This window comes from Lynx canadensis, chromosome A3 (assembly GCF_007474595.2).
Source record: "Lynx canadensis isolate LIC74 chromosome A3, mLynCan4.pri.v2, whole genome shotgun sequence".
Lineage (NCBI taxonomy): Eukaryota > Metazoa > Chordata > Mammalia > Carnivora > Felidae > Lynx > Lynx canadensis.
In genome coordinates this window covers 82,412,250-82,432,928 of record NC_044305.1, presented here as the reverse complement: position 1 = coordinate 82,432,928, position 20,679 = coordinate 82,412,250, and the positions used below count along the sequence as shown (strand labels likewise).

Below are 20,679 nucleotides of genomic sequence, written 5' to 3'. Positions count from 1 at the left end.
TGTAATTAATGATCTCCATAGAGAAAGCAGATGCTTGAGACCAGGCTGGCACTTCAGCCTTTCCTGAAGGAGCTTTTGGCTTACGTGACAACAACTCTACCTTCCTTGCTGTGCACTCTGAGAGCAGCACGGGGAGTTAGCTACATTGTCTTCATTTAGAGCTCAGCGTGCACGGAGTCGCAGCAATCCAGCTTTCTGTTTCCACATTTCAACCCAAGAGATGACTTTCGGCTTTCAGTGTTATTAAGTCATGCAGAATGCAAAGATTTTTCAGATTGGAGGTGTCCAAGCTGGGTTTGGCTTTTTTGTGGTTTTTCTTTTAAACACATGTTCCTTGTACCCATCCAATGAAAGAGATGGGTTGCCTGCCCTTGCCGTTGCCCCATGAGGCCTGCTGTTTGACTGGGCCTCTTGAATTCCATGAAACGGAGCGCAGACAGCATGTGTCATAAGGGCTGCTTGGGAAGGGTGAAGAGCAGAATTCGTGGCTGTGGGTGGGCGTGTGTTCTCATCACATCGCCAAAGAGCTGCAATGTGCAAATCTGGCAGGAACTTGTTCCAAAGAAAAATAAAACAGCCCCTTTTTTCTGTTTTGAGAAATATTAAAAAACATCACTAACCCCCATGTTGAAGAAATGGAACCATTAGAGAATCTTTGTGATTATGATATTGTGTGTGTGTGTGTGTGTGTGTGTGTGTGTGTGTGTTTTAGTAATCTTTGAAACAGAGGTTAAGGTTTGAACAGAGGAAAGGGACTCACAGTATAAATATTTTGGGGGATTCTGTCACTTTCTGTTGTAAACATGATACGCATTCTATTCAAATCTAACTGGGCAAGGATGAGGGGAGTTTGTTAGAGCTAACAATTAGGGAAAGTCTATATATTTAACTTTCTCCTGTTCTTTGATGTGATTTTGTAAGAAAAGCCATTTTTATCAGTGAAACCAATTACAAAGGAAAGGTTTGTGTTTTTCATATATGTGATTTGTATACAAAAGAAAAAAGCATAGGCCACATTTACATTTATATTTGAGGCATAAGATTTTCCTTTTATAGTTACCTTGAGAAGGTCTTTAGCGATGTATATAGTTTGCACAAATGGACATATGCTGTCTTGATAATTAGGGGAGAATTTTGTGGGTTGTTTGTTTTGTTTTAAAGATTTTAAGTAATCTCTACACCCAATGGGGGCTCGAATTTACAACCCCGAGAGCAAGAGTCGCATGCTCCACTAACTGAACCAGCCAGGCGCCCCTGTTTTGTTTTTATTTTTAAGTGTTAATGTCCTTACTTCTTAAGGACTTACTTCTTAAGTCCTTACTTCTTAAGGACTACAGAAATGTTCCTCAGCCAAAGCCCCAAATTCCTGCATTTGGGGTCCTTCCTGAGTGTACTTATTCGAGTGTCCCCTTTTTGTTTCTCAAATTAGTTGTCTTTTTTTTTTTTAAATGGCCAAATAAATAAATAATGTTTTTAAAGGCCAAATAAATAAACTGACCATCTAGCCATTTTTAGTATACGGTACATTTGTGTTAATTATGCACTTTGTTGCGCAGCCAATCTCTAGAACTTTCTCATCCTGCTAAACTGAAATTACACCCATTAAACGACTTCCCCATTCCTCCCTTATCCTAGACCTCAACAGTCCCCATTCTACTTTCTGTTTCTATGAGTTTGACTACTTTAGAAAGTGGAATCAGACAGTATTTATATTTTTGTGACTGGCTTGAATTCCCTTAGTATAATGCCCTCATGGTTCAACCATGTTGTAGCAAATGGCAAGATTTCTTTTTTTTAATCTGAAAAATAATTTATGTGTATATACTACATTTTTTATCCATTCATCCCTGATGGACATTTAGGTTATTTCTGCCTCTTGGCTGTTGTGAATAATGCTGCAGTGAACATAGGTGTGAAATTAATTACCTTTTGAGAAAAGAATTCACTTTCAGGGTTAGAGTTAATCCTGTATATGCAAACACACAAGAAAAAGTGCCATTGTGTCATATCACCTTATGTTTACCAGCCTCTTCAGTTTACACAAGAGCTTCCATATGCCAAGTTACTCACTGTAGGAAATCGTTGGGTAGGTAGCAATTTTTGGTCTGGGATGGTGTATGTATGCGCAGTGCCTTTGGGATCGTGACTTTCCTAGAGATGAGCTTAGTCCTAGGAGGTGGCTGAAGCACACTGGTGAATGAAACGAGCTGTGGTAGTTCCTCTTGAATGACATTAAGACAGGGGCCCTTTTATTCTTTCTTCCGATATTAAATGGCAGCCAAGAGTGACAGCATGACTTCAAGGTAGCGTAATTACATTGGCTTGGCCGTACCGACCGCCACCTTGTCATTAAAGCTTTCTGGGTGGTTGGCCGTGGCCACTTGGTTGACCTGCCTCAGGCAGTAGTCTTCAGCCACACTGAATGCATGACCTGGTTGGGCTCCGTGGAATATGCATGTTGGTGATGGGTCAGGGAAGCCCAGTTCAGCAGCTTAGCCTCCAAAGGTCTCAGTTATCTGTGAAGATTGTGAGTCTTGTAATAAACAGTTCTAGTCCTTCCACAAGCTGGTAGACTTTGTCATGTGGGGACAGCTCTAGTGTTCCCTGGAAGTTCCTTTTTGAAATGAAACTAGAATATTCTCCCATAAATTGAAATAATATTGTAAGATATACTTGGTTAAACCTGTGAGCAAGCTGGCAGCTAGTTGGTGTTGGCATTCTCCTTTTTTGCCCCGTTCTTTTTATGGCAGGAGAGTAACTTAATAGAAGCACATGTACTGAGTGGACAGCTGTTTTGTAATAACTCGGAAGGAAATTGCTTCGTAGGTCAAATCCTGTCTCGTTGTGGTGAAGAACTAGTCAAGAATCTGCTGCTGCTGATCATCCTTGTGAGCCTGAACTTGCTTTGTCCCCGCCCTTCTGATTGTTCAGCAACAGTCCTGCACCATGGAAGGAAAGAGCAGTTTCCCCAGTAACACCTAATTTGGAATTCCTAAACTATAGTGTTGATACTGATACGCTTGTTACATTTGCATTTAAACCAGTCATTGCGAGCTTGGTTTAACTTAAGTGCTTTCCTTTTGGTTTGTGTGCTTGCTTGCCTAAGTGAAAGATTTCTCAATGTTATTAGCAGACGGTCATCAGGTTGGCCCTTTTTAGGGCTGGTCAGGGTCCAGTGGTGCCAAATTTCAGGGGTCCCCTGATGAAGCCTAAATCAGACGTTTGGGGGTTCCTCCTTGCTTACCCTTTCTCCCCTAGCCCATACCCAGACAGGAACCCTTTTAGCTCCAGAACTAAATAGAACTGGCCAGTCCCACTGAAGGTCGGGAATGAGGCTTCTTTTTTTCTTTTTCTTTTATTCTTTTAAGTTTATTTATTTATTTTGAGAGAGAGAGAGATCACAAGTGGGGGAATGTCAGAGAGGAGAGACAGAATCCCAAGCAGGCTCTGCACCATCAGCGCAGAGCCGGATACGGGGCTTGAGCTCATGAACCTTGAATTATGACGAGCCGAGATCAGGAGTCTGATGGTTAACTGATTGTGCCACCCATGTGCCCCGGGGAATGAAACTTCTATTTAAGGACACTCTTAGGAGGCAATCAAAACCATTTGGGAATATAACTATGATTCAGGTATTTTAGGAATTGATGAGGCTGTCACGAACTAGATTGGAAATCCTGGTGCTCAACCGGTTTTTGGTTTTTCCTATGGGAAAAATACATTCCAGTTTCAAAAAACTGATTTACAAGAAAATTTTTAGATCAGAACTCTTTTGTGACCTCGAAGGAGCTGGACCAAACATGAAGCTTGAAGTGCACAGAGTTGCTTTATCAAAGTCTGTAATAAATATCTCTCCCCATTTTTAAGTTGGGCAGTTGATTCATTACCTTTTCCTAACATTTTTTCCCTTTCTCTCTGAAGGTAATGAAGATTTGGTACTGGAACATCTGTCTTGAGTCAGTTGATAAAAACATAGAGGATGAACTATTTGGGAGAAAGGGAGTACATCCCTCTTCTTCTCTTTGCCTGCATTGGGTCTATAAATATGTCTTGGGGATTTTCTTTCCATGTGGCTAAAGGGAATCTCATGTTTGTGGATGCGTAAACCCAGCTAGATGGCTGCATCGTGCCTACGTTATTCAAAGGTCTTACTAAACTTCTTGAAACAATTTTCATCATTTTCATGTTTTTTAGAAATACTTGATAGACCCATTTTGCTCCTGGGAACCTTATAATTGCATAATAATACTTGTACCGAGAGAACGTTATCTGTTAGTTTGTTGTGGTTTCAGGTCTTTGTAGTTGGAGGGGGTTTTTTTCTCCCCCAAATCAAAATATGTTTTCAGTTGCATTTTACTGCTGCATGATTTCTGATCTGCTTTTGTAGAATATTTGGGTGGCTTAAGTTTGCTTAAGCCCTCTGGCAGAGCTGAAGGACTTTAAGGCCCTTTAAAAGAACAACCACAAAGTTAAAATGGGGGCCGAAGTTGAAAAGGGACCTCAAAGGTCATTGGGCCCTTACCCCTCATTTTACATATGAAGAAACTGAGGCTCACTCTCAGATTTTAGAGTCTGGGGGGTCTCACCCAAAAAGGAGAAGAAGATGTGCAGTAGAGGTCATGTCTGCTGACCTAGGAAACTAGCCAGACTGGCCATCTGAAAATGAAGATTGCCTTCTGCTGCTGGGAAGTGTTGCCAAGCCAGGAGGACTTTCCAGCTCCACTCCCCAGCAGTGCCATTTTTTTCATGTGGCTGTGTTATTAGCGATACCTCCTCCATTTCTCCCAACAATCAGTTGCCTATACATTAAGCTTGAAGAGACCTATGAGAATAATTTATATCCTCTAGATCACCTAAGTTAGATGTGGGAAATATTTGCCACAACATAGAACCTCTCTTTAAAAAGTGGGGGAAGGGACTGTTTACAGAGATGAGATCTTAGTCCTGTATTTGTTCCCAGTGCCAGTGACCTTGAACAAGTCACCTTCTGTCTGAATTACAATTTTTCTAAGTGAGGGGTCTAGTAGATGGTTTCTGTGATTATTTTTTTTTCTAGCTTAAAAAAGTGTATCTCTAACTTACTTGTGTGGCTTTTTGCTTATCCCGATTTGAAGACCTAAACTCCACCTGTAGGCCCACCTGTACCCTGGGCTCTACCTGGGAAAGGAAGAGATCCAGAATTCTTCGGGAGAACAGATGCCTTGCGTGTACTTTGTTTCTTTCTTTCTTTGTGTTAAGCTCTTCATCTCTGTCGAGCAGGTGGCAGAATCCTGGAAGAAAGGGAATAAATGAATTGGTAATTCTTGCCGCCTGAAAGGGCATCCTTGTCCATAGATCTGTCGGGGACAGAAGCAGGGAGGCTCTTAAAATCTAGCCAGCATATTGTTAGCTCCACATGCTGACTTCCTTTCCCTCCTTGTGGGCTAATTATCACCTTCTTTTGTGTGAGAGCAGGTTTTATTAAGGACTGGCTCATAGAGGATTTTGTAGATTTAGAACTGGTAGTAACAAACATAGTTTGGTAAAGTAATTCCTGACCTTTCAGCACGGGGTTTGTTTAGGGTGGGCGGGGTGGGGATGGCAAGTAAAAAGTGGAAGTGTGAGCTGGACTGCGTGAGGAGAGGTAACCTGACTTTATTACCATTATCAGCAACTTCTGATTTAGTGTTGATCGCCATTTAGAATAGTATAGCACTATGAATGTTCTCTCTCATCATCTTTATGGAAGTTTTCAGTTGTTGAGAAAAGTTGAAACAAGTGTACCAACACTCACTATATCCTGTCTGCAACTAGCATGTTACTGCTCTTGCTCTGTCGTACATGTATGTATCTGTCCATCCCTCCATCCAAGACTCCGTGTTATTTTTTTAATGTATTTCCGACTGGTTGCAGATACTACTGCATTTCTCCCTAAACATTTCAGCATGCCGATCATTAAGTCCACTCTTCCTTTCTTTTCTCCATTCAGTGAGAAAGCAACCAAAGATATTCCGAGAAAGTCGGACTTGGAAGTTCAAGGCTGCAATTTAAAGACCTGAATTGGAGATTATTAACTTTAAACAACTCCCTTTGCCATTTGTGTTTTGAAGTGCCAGTTTTTTCTATTACGTGTGTACTTTCCTGTTGGTGAGAGTTCATTTTCTGTAGTAATCGAACATTTCCATTAGGCTGCCTTTGGGGTTTAAATGTGGATTGTAAATACCACTTTCGGAAGGGGGTGTAAAACAGAGGGAAATTCAAAGAAATTCTTGCTTTTCAGAGTAAAAAGTAGAGAAGAAGAAAGGATTCTTCAGGGGTGGGTTGTTTTGTTTGTTTTAAGCTGGCAATCCTTTGATCTTGATTAATTATGAACTCCACTGAACTCCAGGCTCAGCAAAGCAGCCGACAATAAAAGTAAAATCAATAAACCTAGATTCAGACTTGGGCCTCTCGCCTCCCAGGCCTCCCTCACCCCTGCTTCACACTGGGTGATCACCCAGAAATTCAGCCCTTCAGTATAGAAACTTCCAGTCTGTAAGAAGTAGATTCATTCTATTTTGGGTTGAATAATTTTCTTTAAGTAATTTACCCACGTCCAAGAGTTGTCCTTCTCTGGTGATTTTTGACAAAAACTGCGAAATCTTCAATAGATGTCCAGAACGTTGGGTGAACTGTTGTTGTTAAAATCTTACCGTAATTGGCTAAAATGTTTTGTCTGACCCTGAAATTCCCACGTTAACTTAAACCGTTTAAGAACGTGTGCATGATGTGTGATAGAATTATGTTAAAATAGAACACACAACATATCCATGTACGTGTTATCTTGTTACTTCGGTAACTGGGTACAGTGGATGAGATTCCTAGGTGCACAGGTTCAGGAGAGGAGGCCGACTGGTGACATGTCCAGTTGGGTTGGAAGCCTTGTCTGGTATTGATATGCCTGGAAAACCAGAGTCTAAATGTGAGTTATCCCCCTTGTGCTAGTATAATCTTCACTTGTGACAGGGCAGAGAATCATTTGATGCTAAGTTTTACAGAAGAAATCTTTTCCAAAAAAAAAAAAAAAAAAAAAAAAGATGGTTTTGATTTTGTTGAATTCCATGGAATTATAGTTTTTTATTTAAAATTATATTTACTTCTGTTGTTGTTTATGTCCTAAAACCAGTGTTTTAAACTCAAATAATTTAAAGTGTATTCCACAGCCTGCTATTAAGGTAATTAATTACCCACTGTATAGATATTTGACATATAAGGATACAGAGGTCCCAAGTGGTTGACCAGGAACCCACCCTAGGACTTGAGGGCTCATTCCCAGGAGTCTCCAGTTCCCTAATTTCCCCTAGGGTAGAGAAATTAGGATTTCTGCTATTAGTAGGGATTAGAGCAAATAGTTTTCAAATTTTAAGAAAAATGATTCCTTTCTTCACTGATTATGCATCCGCCCCACAATAAACTACCAAGCCTGTCCTGCCCCATTGCTTCAAGCTTGACCTCATTGGGGCCTTCTTCTAGTTACGTGCATTCCTCACCCCAAGAGGTACTTGCTCAGGAAAGTTCTATCGACACAGGAGGGTTGCCAAAGAGCCATTTAAAAAAATCTGTCTTAGATGCGACTCTAAGATCGCCTTTTCGAGTGCTGAAGTTAAGATTTCCTTCAGCAAGCACTTCATTATCCGGGTTTAAAACTGCTCCGTGTTAGGGTTTGAGGTTATATATTAGCAGAACAGCCCCAACGCCTTATCTTTATTGTGCCCCAGCTGTAGGCAGCTCATCATCATGGATAGTATATATTTAGCATTCTTGTGGCTTCTGAATTTAAGTACTGAATTGAAATGTTGGGAGGGGAAAGTTTTGTTTTCTTTAAAAAACTACAATTCTATCCCTAAGACATTTGATATGTTAAATAAGTAAAATCAAAAGATTTTTACGGTAGGAAAAAAACAAAAAAAACCAAAAAACAAAACAAAAAAAAACCCCTGCGAGTATAAGTAGAATCCAGCCGAATCACTCTTTTCCTGTGGAAGATTTATGCTTGTTCAGACTACAGGCGATAAAAGTCAGAGGTGAAATGAAAAACTTCATTTTGCACACAGTCCAGTGGAGTGAGTTTAATATAACTCTGTAAACCTGTTGAGCAGGAGACTCACAAAAGTAATGGCTAGCATGCCCACACACTGCTATGGACACCACCACCTTCTGTTCACAGGCCATGAAGGCTTGCCCCTAGAATTGAGCTATCACCCAGGTAGGGGCATGGAAGCTCTGACTTCCCTTGGCCAGCCATAGATTTCTCCGGCGCGTTAGAAGTGTCAGTAGTGCTCCCAGGTCAGTGCTCCCAGGCTGCAAGGACGTCAGAGGATCCCTAATTGCCTCTGGTATTTCCTCAACCATTTCCCTCAAAGGCCTCTTTAAGCCTTGGTAAAGCTTATGAGTTTAACTTCCAGTCCTGATCTTTGTTCCTTTTTGTCTTTGCTTCATTTCCTTTTCGTGGCTATTGTGGTCACAGGACACAGCAGCGAAGAAAGAGGGAGCAGAGTGGTGAATGGCAACACTGCCCAGTACCTCCACTTGAGCCAGCCCTGCAGAACGTCCATTCCCGAGGACATCCACAGGGCAGGTGCCTTGGCCCCATGTGAGAGAGAATGTGCCAGAATGTTCAGTGCACGTGCTGCTCTGGCTCTATGGCCGGAAAGTGTAAAGCAGTACTTAAGATTAGAAGATGTGTCTATTTACAGTGAATTGTAACTTAAAGGAAGACACTATAGAGGCCATAGAAGGCTAAATCAGCACTCCTTGGTAAACAGCGCATGGGTATTTATTTTGAATCCTAGAATCCACTGGCTTATAAACTACGAGTTTGTTGTAGTTTTTCTAAAGGAGTTGTTTTTTTTTTTAATAAAATTCCAATAGAAAAGAGGCGCCTGGGTGGCTCAGCCAGTTGAGCTGCTGACTTCGGCTCAGGTCATGACATCTCATGGTTCATGAGTTTGGACCTGCGTCGGGCTCTGTGCTGACAGCTCAGAGCCTGGAGCCTGCTTTCGGATTCTGTGTCTCCCTCTTTCTCTGCCCCGCCCTGACTCGCACTCTGTCTCTGTCTCAAAAAAAGAAATAACATTAAAAAAGAATTTTTTAAATACTACCAATGTAGCAATCATTCCTATTCAAACACCAGTCTTGCTGGCAGTGTCCTTCACGATAGTGGAAAAAGCTACCCTTTGTGTTGTGTGCAGAAGAAAACGGTGTGTGGTGAGTGGGTCTATTATATGCTTCAGCGTAGCTAGGTAGCATAAACAACAAAGATGCTGGGTTTATACGTGGCATCTGAGGATGAGAATGGACGGTCCCATATCTCCCCCTCTGGTGAGGGTAGAGCTTGGACATGGAGGGCTCTAGTGACCTTGTGTACAGCAGAACTCACTGCCTTATGATGCAAGACTTACTGGGGGTTCCTAAAACATTTCTCCTATTTTCACTCAAGGGTTCTGAGCCCGCACATAGTAAGGGAGGAAAACCTATCCCCAGCCCCATACCCGGACCCCCCACCCGCCCACCCTCTCTCCGTCTCCCACAGGACCCCTGTGTTTCAGTCTGTTGTTCCTGGGTGAAGACTATCGTTAGTCATTGTTAAGACGAGTACCTACTACCACCATCACCCAAAAGGCTCTCTTTATGAGCAAACGTTTGATGTTCCGAAAATTCCTTCAGTGCTTCATAGTGCCTGCTCATCAGCATTTGAGAGGAGAGCTGGTGCCTTTGCCAGAATTGGCTGCTGCCAGATTGAGCATCTTCAGTGGGCTTTTCTTACCGCTGTTTTCTATAATGGCCCAACTGTACAAGCAGTCCACATTTAGGCAGACCTGTAAGTGGGCAGAGCAAGTGTCCTACCTTTAGTGGCTGGAACAGAGCTGAACATCTTGTTACCACCCAGCACAAGCCTACATTATGTATAACTTCCTTGCCTATAATTTTGGAACATACACATTTATAAGACGAGACCAGTCCCCTGTTAAAAAAAAAAAAAAAAAAAGATCTTAAGTAGTTGATGTTTCATGAAAGAGCCACTCACAAAACCTGCTTAAATAGAATAGGACCAATATCTGGCTTTTGAACCCATTTGATACTGAAATACTTTGTTGATGCTTTTTTTTTTCAATGACTAGACACATATTTCATATACACTATGTGTTCTACATACATACAAAACTTGATATACGTATGTAATAATGAAGTCAGACTTTGTAAATCTGTAGGCACGACGGTGACTGGTGGAGTGGGGTGCAGGATACAAATGCAGTAAAGAGTGTGCCTGGCTCCCCTGGAGGACTTGTGTTATATTTGGCTCAGCTGGCAGCCGGTGGTTGTGCCAGGTAGAAGAGGGAGCCTGAGAGGCTAGGATCTTGGTTAATTCCCCTCAAGGTCTGGTGAAGTAGTAAAGGGTGGAAAAGAGCGCAGGGAGGAAATTAGCTGTAATGTTTAGCATAATGGAGAGATACAGGAGCCTGTAATCAGATGAAGGCTGGCCATGAGGAGGGGGCCGGGAAGTAGCTGGCGGGGGGGAGGGGGGGGTACATAAAAGTTCCAGTCTCCATCTCTGGAGCTGTGTGGGGGAGGGGTGGGAGCACAGGGCCAATTCACAGATGGCAGATGGAATTATTTTCCGCTACAGGTGTGCCTGAAATGTAGGCTCAAACTAGGTCTTTATAAATCTGATTTGCATTGATAATTGCTGATGGTCCGTTTTGGATTTTCTTCTGTTGTCAAGAGCCTGACGGCCCGCTCCTCTGCTGTCTGATAGCTGAAAAAGGCAGGCAGTCTGGAAACCCACTCTTAGTGGCCAGGGGAGCTGGTCTTTAAAGGACCTTTTTTTGTAATCAAAGTCAGGCTTTCAGGAAAAATAATGATGATGGCTACAACTTACCAATCTTGTCTGTATCAAGCACTTGACCTCTAGCGCTACTTTTAACCCTCAGAACATCCCATCTCTGCTTTTTGCAAATGAGAGAATCTGAGAAGGTCAGACACTGCTGGACCTGTCTCGCTCTGATGCTGCCTCATCACCCTTTCCTACAGTTCCTTTGTTTACCTTGTTTACTTCTGTAACAAGGTCCACACAGGGTCCACTTTGAATCTGGAGAGAGCCTAGAACACAAAATTCGGAGATCTAAAGCTTGCTGTGCATCAGCACCCCCACATAAAAATCTAGTTTTCGAATTGTTCTTACCCTGCCCCCCCATCCTACCATAGGATATCACCTACCTCTTTTGCACATGGAGTGATCACAGGACAAGTCTTATTTTTACAGCTAAGCCCATATGTTGGGAATGCAAAGCTTTTTCCTTAAAGAAACCACATTTAAATGGCAGATCTCCAGTTCAATTCATAAAAGCCACTTTTACTCATAATACACCGAAAGAATATGGTAATGTTTGGGTAATGGTAGTCAAATCCCATATGTAAGGACACTGAGTCTTTGGGGGCAGTTTAGCTCAAGGTCAGACACTAGGATTCCATTCAGTTGGTGTTTGGATTCACGTGTGGAACTTCACCAGTTCCTAATCAGTTATACTGGTTTAGCGGTTGCTGCTTGCAGAAGCATTTTCTGAAAATTGTGTTCTTTTTGACAGTAATAGCATTTTTTTAAATTCTTAAGCATACCACCACCATTTTCTGTGCACATTAAAAACGGATCTGCCCTTGCCCTTCCTGTTCCATCCTCCCCCAAAGAAACCCAACATATGGCTTCACATGTTGTTTGATTCTTTCCAGAAAGAGAGAGGGGAAGGTGGGAAGGGAGTCTTCCTCCTTTATACCTTTGTGGTAGTAGAGTTCACTGTCATTTCTGTTCTGGGTGGGGTGAAGTGCCTGAGTAACATAATTACACCACAGATAGGAAGCAGTTGGCAAGTGGCCATGCAGCTGGATTATCCAGACATCCTTCACAGCTTTTAGTGCAACACTTTATCCCCTGCCTTGTTTTAAATAGCCAGATGCCTCGGTTAATGCTGGCTGATGGGGTTGTTGCCAGAGGAGATGGGCTGCTGGGCGATCTGTTCCCTTGCTCCCAACATACACACGCCCCATCAGACAAGTCTGTGCTCTTGAGAAGGGCCACAAGAGGAATTAGGGCAAGAAAGAGGATGCTGCAGGCTGCGAGCAAAGGCCAAAATGAACAGCCCCTGTAGACTAGAAGCCAACGGGTAAGGTGTTGTTTTTAGTCTCTAATAAATGAATACTCTTTGGAAATGAGTTTATGGCACCAATATAACGCAAACTTCCCTTTTTCGTGTTTACTTAATCTCCTCAAAGGAAGGGAGAACACACAGCTGCAACACAAAAAAAGTAAACAGCATGTTTTCACAAGAGGTGTGTAGAGTTTCAGTTACTCGCCTTGGCCGTTTCCTATTGGGATGAACCCATAGCATACTCCCAGAAGATTTGAGAAAGCTGTGTTTCATACTAGAGAATTACAAATCCTGGGGACCCTTCATTTTTCTAGAATAATGGGGTGGGGTGGGGGGGAAGGTATATTCTCAAATTGTTTGCATGTAACTAATCTACACAAATGTTATCAAATGTTCCTGATGTCTTCGATCTAAAGGAATATGGGTTTGAATCCTGAGATGGATGGATTGACGATAGAAAACATGTGCTTATTAAATTTAGTTTTCTTGTTAATCTTTATCCTGTCCCAATTAAGCTATTGTGGCTCATAAGCAAATGGATATTGAAGGCTCTACTTTTTCTCAGAGATTTTGTTAGCTAAGAATAATTTTTTTCATCTGTTTTATAAAATGTGTTTTACCCGTTGTTCCTTAGCCTACTACACACACATAAAGCAGTGTTGTAGGCTCTAGGGACAGAGCAGCGAACAAAAAGGGCAAAGGCACTGCTCCTATGGCATTTACATTCTAGTTGGCAAAAGTGGGCAAATAGGGCAGATGTTGTTTTAGTAACATGTAGAAAGACGAAGAAGAATGAGAAGATTTAAGAGGGATGGAGGGTGTTACTTTATATAAAGTGGACAAAGAATATTCTCTGATAAAATAACCTTGTGCAGAGAACTGAGTGAAATAAGGAAATGAGCTAAGTCGGCATATGGGGAGAAAGAGTGAGGAAATATTAAGTGCAAAGGCCCTGTGGTCAAAGTGTGCTTAATGTGGAGGACAAGGGCAATGGGACTGAAGTAGAATGAGCAAGCAGGAGAATGATAAGTGCTCAATTTTGCTTTTTACTCAGAGTAATGTAGGAAGCTATTGTATAGTTTGTTTGAGTAGAGTATCATAATCTGACTCACCTTTCTATTGTCATAGAAAGTTGGGCAGAAGTGGAAGTAAGGAGGCCAGTTAGGAGACTGTTGAAATAGTCTGAAAGGTGTTGGCAGCTGGGATCAGGGCAGTGTCGAGGGAGGTAGTAAAAAGTAGATTCTGGATATATTTTGAAGAGAGAACCAATAGGATAAGGTATGGAGAATGAGGAGTTCAATCTGAAACATGTTGGTTGAGATGCTTGTTAGACACCCAAGGAGAGAAATCCTTAGGCATTTGATCTGCTCAGGGAAGAGGTCTGGGTGGAAATGTGAATTTTGGGCACTGTTAGCGCCTTTAGAAGGTGCTTGGTGTGGGTCCTGGGTGCTTTAGCCATAGTTAGAGGAGAGGCAGAGAATACTGGTCACAAGTAATAGGCGTGCTAGTGGGCGCAGGTACAAGGTCCCTTCTGACTGCCTATTTTTCACAGGGAAATTAAAGGAAGCTCATCCATCATCTGAGAGGGACAGGGTAGGTGGACCTGTGAAATTATCTTCTTGGGGACGGATCAGAGAAATGTAACAGGATACTGGGAGGCACTTAAGAGCTCCCCGCCTGAGGTTAGTGACTAAAACTAGACCTATGACCAAAGTAGTATTCAACAGCCTGGGTGGGGGCATGGAGTTGGGTAGACAGTAGAATTTCATCGGGGTTGGGGTTCACCAGGCATTATGGTGGGGAAAGAGAGGACAATGTGTTATGTTTTGTACAAAAGAGTGTCGTGATAGACCGTGGAACTTGAGTAGTGAATCAAGTGAGAACATGAAGGATGTGGGGAAGGGGGGAAAGGGAAAGGTGGTCAGAGCAAGAGATATTGTTCCCAGAGAGGTGAAGAATTACAGGAATTTGGAGGGAGTGAGCTGCAAAGTTGAGAAATGGCAGCTAGAGAGCAAGATGCTTGAAACTGAGGTTAAGGTGAAAAGAACGTCTGAGTACCTGGATTAGTCAAATTCATAGAGACCAGAGTATAGTGGCGACTGCCAGGGGCTGGGCAGAGGGGAGGACGGAGTTTCATGTTTAATGGGTATGGAGTTTGAGTTTGGGAAGATGAAGGAAGTTCTGGATTGGGATGGTGGTGACAGTTGTAGAGCAGTGTCGGTGCACGTAATGCCACAGAAGCGTACAGTTAAAACGGTAAATTTTATCTCACATGTATTTTACCAGCTTAAAAATAAAAGGGATGATCTGAGGAAAGGATGTTGGACCTTGAGTGCAGGGGCACTGTGGAGGGAGTTGGGGCACAGTAGAGGGTGAGCCGCAGGGAGTCATGGGAGACCTAGGTGGCTCCCCCTTTGAGGGTGAGTGCGGTGAGCAGGGGTTGGGGGCAGAGAGACTGTCTAAATGGTCTCTGGGAGACTGAAGATGGAGTGGCCGGGCTCTGCCTGGCGCTGGGGTGGGTGGTGGTCTTCCCCTGAGTCCCAAGGAAAGAGGGGGTTCTGTGCTACTCTACATCTCTGTTGCCCTAGAATCTAGCACAGCGCCTGGCATGTAGAAGATGTGAATATATGTTTGAATGCATAAAAAAATGACTTCTATCCAAAGAAAGAAAACAGCAAAAAAGAATAAGTGGCCTTGCTGAAAAATCCAAATACAGTTCCCCAAAAGTGATGAAGAATGAAAAGCTAGAGTTGGTCTCTGGAGAAGAAAGAGGATTTTTGGCAAATGTGCAGAAGAACTTACTGCGAAATTGAAGTTTAGACTGGAGAAAATAAAATCATAAACAGAAGGCTGCACGTGGGTAAAGGGTGTTGGAACTGAAACATTTTCCCACCTATGCAAATGATTGCGTGGTGGATTTGCGATTTGGAAGGGAATTATCCTATTTTGTGCTAAATCAGAAGATTATTAGCTTTATAAAGTGTTAAGCCTAGGTCATGCGTTGGTTCCTAACTTATAGATAACAAATTATAGCAATTAGCTCATTCATTTTATTATTAATAGTTAGACCCAGATTGTAGAGAATGTTATGCCTGCATACATCTTCAAAGACACATAGATATTTGCAATTGCTGGGTATCTTTTTAAAAGTGTGCTTTTGTACCATATTTAGTTTAAGTGTTTTTTGTTTTTTGTTTTTTTCCCTAAAAGTGGAGAAGGGTTACCTTTTAAGGTTGCTGCTAGGCATCGATTTTCTTTTGAAGGGTCTAGAAAAGTGCTGGCTGGTGGTCGTCTTGCCTTGTGAAACATGTCCTGCAGCTACCAGACCATTGTCATGCCCCATTCTTCTTGTTGTCGTTTTAGTGACAGCTATATTGTGCGTGTCAAGGCTGTGGTTATGACCAGAGATGACTCCAGCGGGGGATGGTTCCCACAGGAAGGAGGCGGGATCAGTCGCGTGGGTGTCTGTAAGGTCATGCACCCCGAAGGCAATGGACGAAGCGGCTTTCTCATCCACGGTGAACGACAGAAAGACAAACTGGTAATGGTAGACATGCAATGCGTTGTGTTAAATCAGCAACGACTGATTGCTTTCCGTTAATCATGGCCCTCTTCTCATAGGTTTGTTTGTCTCCTCCTGCACCCCCCACCCCACCTTATTTCTCTGACTTCAAACTGTTGTGAAAGCTTCGGAAGTTACAACTCTGGAGCTGATGCCAAATACAAAACATAACCCTGACTTTCCAGTGAAGTCCTTTCTTACCACACCAGATAACGCAGGTGCTTAGTATATTTGGCCATCTTGTTTGCGTCTTTGATTAATTAAGCTGTCTTTCTGTCACCGTAACAAGATATTCAAAACAGAAGTGTGTTCTTTGTCATGAATCACATTCTAGTGAGCTGTGAAGCCTGGGCTTTTAAAAATGTAGGGTTTATTCGTGGAGCATGCCGTCAAGGTTTGGATGGTAAAAGGTCAAATGCAAAGGCAGAATGTCACCTGATACTTGGTTATTTGTAAATACTGTTTATCTAAAAGATACTGTAGCTTTTATTTCCTATACTAATGAATAAAACATGTTTGGAAAATGTAGTGGTATCACATGTCTATAATAATTCTACATGCTTGTTAAATACATGCTTTGGAGAGTAATATTCTCTCACGTGAGTGGAGCATTAGTAGCTCATAACATAGAGTTTCATGAAGGAACGTGGATGTCCAGTTCTGAGCTATGAAGGAATCCATGATATGAAGAAAAGTTGCTATTTTTAATTGGTAGCCTTGAACCTGGAAGAACGTTGCTCCTATCTGTATTTGATCATGGAGCGTATACTCAGAAGCCAACTGTTGCTTCAAAATGTGCAGGATCTTATTGGATCTCAACAGAAAAAATATAAAGACAGCACAGGAAATGTCACTGTGACATTTGAGACCCTTAACAGCGAGCGTGTCTGTTGAGTGTTACGTGTTAAATGTACAAATGTAATCTGCTTTTGCAACCACTTCTTACTGTTTAAAAAAGTTACCAAATAGATAAGACAGAACAATTTGTAAGTGTTATATATAGATTAACAGAAATGCTATTTTCACGCTTGATTCATTTCCAAAAATGAAATGAATGAAAGTTTAAAGGGAGAACATAGCTCATTTTAAGAAGTGTGTCCATTCAGAAAATTCCCTATGTATTAGTCAAATAATTAAAGCATTCTTATTTACAATGTAGCCATATTCCCAGTAAAAAGTAAAATAACACCATTTAGCTAACATTCACCATGTGCTAAACACAATGCTAGTCCTTTAGTTCACTGTGTCCTTACAATAGCCTGTATAATTATAACTGAAAAAATTAAGATTTTTAGATAAACTCCTTGTTCTTCGTGACCCATCTTGAGAGTATGTAACTAGTATTTGATACTCCATCACTCTGACCCTAAAACTGAGCCAAGCCACATGTGCTCAACCACCTTTAGCCTTTTAGTGTAGTTTTTTCCTCCTTGTGCATATTCTTCTTTTTTCATAGCTCCGAACAGAGCTTGTCAACCATTTTGTGTCTCATTTGCTTTGCCTTAACATTCTCTAAGGAATTTTCCTCGTTGCTGTATAAGGTTGATGTAATATTGTTTATTTGGTGATCTCCTTAGGGTTATTATAAATATTAAGGTTCTTTCCCTCCTCTCCCCCTCCCCCACCCCCTGCAGTATTACCTACCTGCATTTTCCACCTTTACCATTTTGTTGGAATAATTTGGGGTCAAATTTTTATGACTGTTGATACTTGTACAAAGAACTGCTACCAGCATATAGGAGAATTTCCTTTAATACCTTGAGGGTCATATATTTTAAATCTTTTTTATTTTTATTCTATTTGAGAGAGTGAGAGCACGAGAGAGAGAAAGAGAATCTTAACCAAGCTCCATGCTCAACGTGGAGCCCGACACACAGCCCAATGGGGGGCAGGTGCAGGGGGAGAATCCCATGACCCCTGGGATCATAACCTGAGCCAAAATCAAGAGTTGGGCGCTCAACTGACCGAGCCTCCCAGGTGCCCCGAGAGTCATATATTTTAAATCTTTACCAATTTGACAGAGTAACAGTAGTATCATATTATTAATTACTAATGGTATCAATGTTTTTCTGTTTGTTAAACAGTTGTTTAACAGTTGTAACAGTGAATTATCTGTTAATGTCATTTGCTTATTTATTTATTGGGGGCCTTACTTTTCTCCTTGATATATATGCCCTCTTATGTAAGAAAGATATTAATCTCCATCTGCCATATTTACTGCAAATAGTTTTCTAGTTTGTTGCTTGCCTTTTTATTTAGTTGGTGTTCTTTTTCTAACAAAAATGTTGATAAATTTTTTTTCACTTTTTCCCTTTGTATTTTTTTTATTACTTTCGTGTTAGCAAATTATCTTGCCTGAGCAGTTAAATCTTTTTAGATCTATTTTTTCTTGGTATTTTCGTGGTTTATCATAGAATATGTCAACCTAAAATGGCCTTTAGATTGTCTCATCCAGGACCTTCATTTTAGAAATATATTTTAGAAACTTGTATCTTACCACTGACTTGCACTTAATAATTGTAAACTTTTACCATTTTGGTCAAAGCAAAGCCCTCAGTTAAATTCCTGTAACATTCTTAAGGAGGAGGATACTTTTATCTCTGCTTCGCAGTGGGGAAACTCAGTGCTCCAAGAAGGTGATGATCTGTTTCCTCGGTCTAGGGCATGTGGTTATTAGCAGAGCCAACATCAGGAACCATTTCATTGTGAATCCCTAACCTGGTCCCTTCATACTAATTCTGCATAGCAATAAGGCAGTCGTGGCTGTGAACCAGCTTCTGTAATCTGTTGCTATTGCACAAGGATTGTGTGCCTTGGCTCATTTCCATCCCACCCCCCACCCCCGTCATGTTTCTCTGTCACTCCATTTCTCTTCCTGTCCCCTTTATATTCTGTGACTCTCCACTTCCAGACTTTTATATGTACTCGTATTGAAATCACATGCTCATATACCCAGTTGTGCTTTCCCATCTTTCCATCCCTCACACTCTGGGAAATTCTAGACTCTTGTATCCAGTGCTGCTTAACCCTGACCCCCTGCCCTGTCCCACAATACACACACACACACACACACACACACACACACCCTTTGGAGATAGGGTGACTCCACACTTCCATAATGCAGCACTCCTGCCCACATGGGTGCGAACCCACATGGGAGCTTGCAAATGGTATACATTGTGGAAGGACCTCCTCTCTAAGTGGTGGAATAGTGGGGAGAGGGTGGAGATCATTTCTGAAATACGGTGGGTGGATAGTACCAGAGTTCCTAGTATTCTAACTAGATAGGACAAGAAATGCTTTCTCTGGTAGGAACAGTGTTACCACTGGTTTTTCCAATGTAGTGCAGTTCTAGAATTTAGCACATTGATTTTTGTTATTATTTGAATTCTGTGTTGAAGCCTATGAACAGAATTTCCATGGTTTCTATGGGAAAAAAATCTGTGTTCCAGACATCCATTAAGAAGTCATTATTTGGATAATTTTTTTAAGTTGGAGACAATCAAATTTTCCTGAGAAATAATGTGTAAATTTAAAATTTCTGAGTTGAATCATTTTTTTAAGTTTATTTATTGTTGAGAGACAGAGTGCAAGCAGGGGAGGGGCAGAGAGAGAGAGTCACAGAATCTGAAGCAGGCTCCAGGCTCTGAGCTGTCAGCACAGAGCCCAGTGTGGGGCTCATACCCATAAACCATGAGATCATGACCTGAGCCAAAGTCGGACACTTAACCGACTGAGCCACCCAGGCGCCCCTGAGTTGAATCATTTTAAATGAACTAGAGAAGTTTATTCCTTAAATCCCATGAGAAATCAACTTATGAAGATGAATCACATAATCTGAAAGGTTGGTCGTTCCATTGGTTGTACATGTGCAGGTCTGTGAGCATGTACGTGCACGTGCACACGCGCGCGCACACACACACACACACACACACACACACACACATTTGGTAGGAGATCCAGCTGGTAAAGCTCTTTAACAGCAGTTTGCCAGGATATTCATTTTAAATGTACATACTTTTTAACCTGACAGTTTTGTACTTAAACCCTATCCTATAGAAATAGACTTATACACAAAGATTTAAGGAAAGCAATAGTTCTCAAACATTTTTGGTCTCAGGATCCCTTTACACTCTGAAAATTTATTGAGGGACCCCCAAAAGCTTTTGTTTTATGAGTTACAGCTACTTATTTTTACCATATTAGAAATTAAAACTGAAATGTAAAATTATTTATGACATCCCTCTAGAACCATTTTCCAGAATAACAATAATTGGAGAGAAGACTAGCATTGCTTTATATTTTTGCCATCTCTTTAAATATCTGGCTTAATAGAAAATAGCTAGATTCTACTATCTACTCCTGCCTTCAAGCTGTTGCAGTATGTTGTTTTGGATGAAGTATATGAAGAAAACCCAGCTTCACACAGATAAGTAGTTGGAAAAGAGGGAAAACCTTTTCAGGTAATTGTAGATGTACTTCTTGGATACGACACCAAAACTCGGCTTGTAATAGTTTCTAAAATGTGGAATCTGAAGCCACATTAATGAACTTTTCATACTGTGGTACATTAAAAACTACTGGTTTATGTTTCACTTTGAATGGTGGATCTTTTAGTCATTCCTGATTTTTTTGAACATCATGTCATTTGAAAAATAATGGTTTACTGAGTTCAGCAGATCTGCCAAATGTTGCTACATCTAATTCTACATAATGAAAAAGTCCCATTTCTTAACATCACCACTAATATCATTAGAAAAGTCGTTAAGTATTGGAAGCTGTCCAAAATTCTAATTTCACTTGAAAGCTCAGATTTTATTATTGGCAACAAATACCTCCAGTTGTTTTCTTTGAAGTGACAGGCTCACTGTGTTCATTTTCGAGAAAGTGTCTGCTAAGTACCGGGTCTGAATAACCATAGTTCATCTGTCAGTTGCTCTTTCAAGTAAACCTGGT

General features: G+C 41.4%; 1 protein-coding gene across 2 annotated transcripts in view; it reads left to right on the top strand.

Annotated features, from left to right (window-relative positions):
• Window positions 1-20,679, top strand: part of SPRED2 (sprouty related EVH1 domain containing 2) — a 113,035-nt gene that overhangs the window by 64,505 nt on the left and 27,851 nt on the right. The window contains exon 2 of one of the 2 annotated variants that reach the window (XM_030310715.1): window positions 15,525-15,702. The exons of the other annotated variant lie outside the window; for it this stretch is intronic. Within the exon in view, the coding sequence (XP_030166575.1) occupies window positions 15,525-15,702 (178 nt within the window). The remainder of the gene's footprint in view (window positions 1-15,524; window positions 15,703-20,679) is intronic. 2 annotated transcript variants of the gene reach the window in all.